Source organism: Cyprinodon variegatus, unplaced genomic scaffold (assembly GCF_000732505.1).
Source record: "Cyprinodon variegatus isolate N-32 unplaced genomic scaffold, C_variegatus-1.0 Scaffold713, whole genome shotgun sequence".
NCBI classification, from domain to species: Eukaryota; Metazoa; Chordata; class Actinopteri; order Cyprinodontiformes; family Cyprinodontidae; genus Cyprinodon; species Cyprinodon variegatus.
The window spans coordinates 402,897-406,873 of record NW_015151166.1 but is presented as its reverse complement, the minus strand read 5'-3'; the positions used below and the strand labels follow the sequence as shown (position 1 = coordinate 406,873).

Here is a 3,977-nt window from a genome sequence, read left to right as displayed (position 1 = left end):
TGATGCAAACATGGGACTGCTGTTTCATTCAGTTTGTCTATGTAAATGTGTGTCTGTCCCTATCAAATAAACTTTAATAATAATATTCAGGTCGATGTTTTTGGTTTTTCCTGCTGGAAGGAGGAAGCAGAGATTTAAAGGTAACATCAGATTCTTTAATAACAAGATGCTGCATCACTTCGTCTTTTCTTGTTACATTTTGTTGGAACAACATCATTCGTTAAAGATTTGTACACAGTGAGCGATCTCCATGGTTGGGGGGGTGCTGGGATGTTTGTGCTGAGCTTGGTCCTTAGGGGCCCGATTTTCCCACCGAGCTTGAGAAAAATAACGTGGAATGTTACGGAGCAAGAGGCTCCTGCCTGATTATCGTCAGCAACAGACGCCGGCTGCGTCGGTCATCAACGGGAGACGACCGGCTGCCTCAGAGGAGCCGCTGCTGCGAGCAGGACGCCCTCCGAGGCCAGAATTTCACACGGAACAGACCTGAAGTTATTAACCCACAAACCGCCGGAACCGGATCAGAGCTGCAGACTTTCTCCCGGTGCAGATGGTGACCCGAAAACAGGAAGTTGATCTAAAACATCTCATTTAGTTCTGGTCAGTCCGGCGTTGATGGTCCCATTCAGTAAAAACACGTAAATATAAAACAAAAAAACATGAAACTTTTGTGCTTGTGTTTCATAAGTACTCCAAAAATAGGGACCGGTCCTGAAGAGCCGGTCCAGCGCCGCCCCCCCCTCAGACACACAGTATATAAGGTGAACTCAGTCACGCACGCACTCACTCAGTCACTCAGCCTTGCATAAGTTCACTGCCCACAGATAAAATGTAAAAGAGCACAAAAGGTATGAAAATGTAAGAAAACTTTCTATCGTATAAAAACAGGAATAATACTTTGTTTCTCCGGAGGTTAAAGGTTCTGCTTTAGCTGCTGTCGCTGCTCACGCCGCTGCTGCTGCTGCCGCCGTCGCTGCTGGTGCTGGCCGTGTCCGCCCGCTCCCGTTTGTGGATCTGCTCGTGCGCTTTGAGGTGGCCCGACTGGCTGAAAGTCTTGCCGCATTGAGGGCAGGCGTACGGCCGCTCGCCGGTGTGGATCTGCTGGTGCGCCTTCAGGTGGCCGAGGCGACCGAAGCTCTTCCCGCACTGCGTGCAGCCGAACGGCCGCTCGCCCGTGTGGATCTTCTCGTGGGTTTTTAGGACGCCGGAGTTGCTGAAAGTCTTGCCGCACTGCGAGCAGGAGAAGGGCTTCTCGCCCGTGTGGATCTGGACGTGGTTGCGGTAGCTGGTCTCCTTGGTGAAGCTCTTGCCGCAGTGCTGGCAGCAGTACGGCCGCTCGCCCGTGTGGCTCAGCTGGTGCGCCTTCAGCTCCTTGGACTGGCCGAAGCTCTTGCCGCAGGCGGCGCAGATGAAGGGGCGCTCGCCGGTGTGCAGCCGCTGGTGTGAGCGCAGGTCGTCGGCCTTGGTGAAGCCCTTGGGGCAGTGGGCGCACACGTAGGGCTTCTGGCCCGTGTGAATCAGCTGGTGGCGTTTGAGGTTGCCGGCCTGGCCAAAGCTCTTGCCGCACTGCGAGCAGGTGTAGGGCCGCTCGCCGGTGTGGATGCGCTGGTGGGTTTTCAGGTTTCCCAGTGTGCTGAAGTTCTTTCCACACTGGGCGCAGGAGAAGGGTTTCTCCCCCTGCATGTTCCTGGGTTTCCTCACAGTGGGACTCTGGGTTTTTGTCTTGATGAGCAAACCCGGCGCCCCTCCGGCCTGGCTGGCCCGCCCCGCCCCGTCCTGGACGGGCTGGAGCTCGTACAGCGTCCCCCCTCCGAACTCGGGGTCCGGTTTGCCCATCCCATCCAGCAGCAGGGCGTCCGGCCGCAGCTTGTTGAGCTCCGTGCGCAGCTCGGCCATGTGGATGGACTCCAAGCCGTTGTGGTGCAGGTGGGCCGACATGGCGGTGGACTCGGAGTACTCCGACTTCAGGGAGCCCAGCTCGTAGTAACAGTGCAGGTCCATGGCGTGGTCCGACTTGATGTACTCCAGAGTATCTGTAACCTGAGGAGGACAAACACTTTGCATCAAACTGGGTTTCAGAGAAGACCTGCTGAGTTGGACCAGGAGAAGTTCTGACCCCTGAGTCCGGTCTAAACTCTAAACCTCAGCAGGACCTGAACAAACAAAAAGTATCAGTAACCAGGGAGGTTCTGACGAAGCTGCAAGAATGGAGCAGAACCGGTGCCGACCAACGGAAGCGTAATTCATTCACCAAAGAAGATCTAACAGCTTATCTCATAATATTGAGATAATGTGTCATATTTAGGAGATCAGGAAGGACAGTCATTGCTGAGCTACGCTACATGAAACCTGAACAATGATTGTGGGATTTAATCTGCTTTTATATCCTTTCAGTTGAGCGACGCTGGTAAATCCTGAGTTTCCTCAGTGTGGATGGAATTAGTTTCAGTTTGTCAGCATTGCGCAGTGAGTCCGCTCTACTCTGACCTGCTGGAAGTCGCTCTGTTCCTGCAGGAGCAATCAAACCAGCAGGGGAGGCTTTATGCTTAGAAATCATCTGAAATGCATTCCAGCCGCTTGGTGGCGTCCCAAAGAAATGTCCGCAGGTACCTTCTAGAAATCCTAGATCCTCCAGGAGAACAGCTAAGGCTTCAGACCTCGGTACAGAGAACTGCTCAGTGGAACAGATGCAGAGATCCTTAAAAAGCAACGATGAAGACCAGCTTTCTGAGAGACGCTTCACTACTGGCTGAAGATCAATAAGATAAATTAAATCTCGTAAATATTTCTAACAGCCTTCTGCTCTTTGCAGCCTGTTCTCTGCCGATGGGAAGAATACGCAGAACATCGACATATTAAAGACGTGACAAGGCGACTAGAGGCGCCGCACCAAGTGCAGGGCCGCCATGATGAAACACCGCAGGCTGAGTAGAGCCTCGTTTTGACCCGGTGTTGTGCTTAACTTGGTTCCCTCTGGGAATGTGTTCCCCTGCATTCATAGCAAACCTTCCTCAGACGTTTTATCCTTCCTTTATCATCATGTTCTTCTAGATAGAAAGAAAACGTCTAGAATCCAGATCTGTCAGACTAATGAATCATTTCAGGCACGACTTTGTTGACTTTGCTTAAATTAATTTTGTTGGGATCCGTTTCCTCTGATCGTATGAAGTCATCGTCCACTAAAGCAAAACATCCCTCCTTAAATGTCTAGCTGAGTGGATCTGAGAGGGACGCTGAGGATCTACATCCTGTTGTGATTCCTTCCTGAACGCGACGCTGGCTGTCCTCTCAGCCTGGCTCCGCCCTGCAGCATCAGACACCAGGTGTGTGCAGCTCTCCTACATGTATACTAAATCATGAAAAATGGTAGATTTGTCATTATTCTAATCCTAATCAGAGTTTAAAGTGAATTTAAATATGATGAAATGTTCACAGTGATGCTTTTTTCCTCTCTTCTGCTTCATTCTTCTACGTCTTTACATGTGTGGGATTCAGGCGCTTTCATCTTTACACTTGAAGCTTCTTATGTTGAGAGTAAAACTGGATGTGTAACGAACAGCTGGGCCGTTTCTCACTGTGTGTTCTTGTGCGTTCTCGTGAAACGTCATCACCCTAGCACTGTTCTAGTTCACAAGAACAAGAAGACCAAGAACAGAGAAAGTCCCAGGATGTTGTCCTGGCCCCTCCCACTTTACCCAGCATGCATCAGAGCAGACTTGTCTATTCCCGTCTGCAGCGGCCGGGGGCTAACGTTAGCCCGTCTGCAGCGGCCGGGGGCTAACGTTAGCCCGTCTGCAGCGGCCGGGGGCTACCGTTAGCCCGTCTGCAGCGGCCGGGGGCTACCGTTAGCCCGTCTGCAGCGGCCGGGGGCTACCGTTAGCCCGTCTGCAGCGGCCGGGGGCTAACGTTAGCCCGTCTGCAGCGGCCGGGGGCTAACGTTAGCCCGTCTGCAGCGGCCGGGGGCTAACGTTAGCCCG

At 52.5% G+C, this 3,977-nt stretch overlaps 1 protein-coding gene across 1 annotated transcript in view; it reads right to left on the bottom strand.

Annotated features, from left to right (window-relative positions):
- Positions 1–141: 141 nt before the first annotated feature.
- The window catches only part of LOC107097652 (zinc finger protein 391-like), a 16,646-nt gene continuing 12,810 nt past the window's right edge, over positions 142–3,977 (bottom strand). The window contains exon 3 of the mRNA XM_015394882.1: positions 142–2,040. Within this exon, the coding sequence (XP_015250368.1) occupies positions 928–2,040 (1,113 nt within the window). The 3' untranslated portion in view covers positions 142–927. The remainder of the gene's footprint in view (positions 2,041–3,977) is intronic.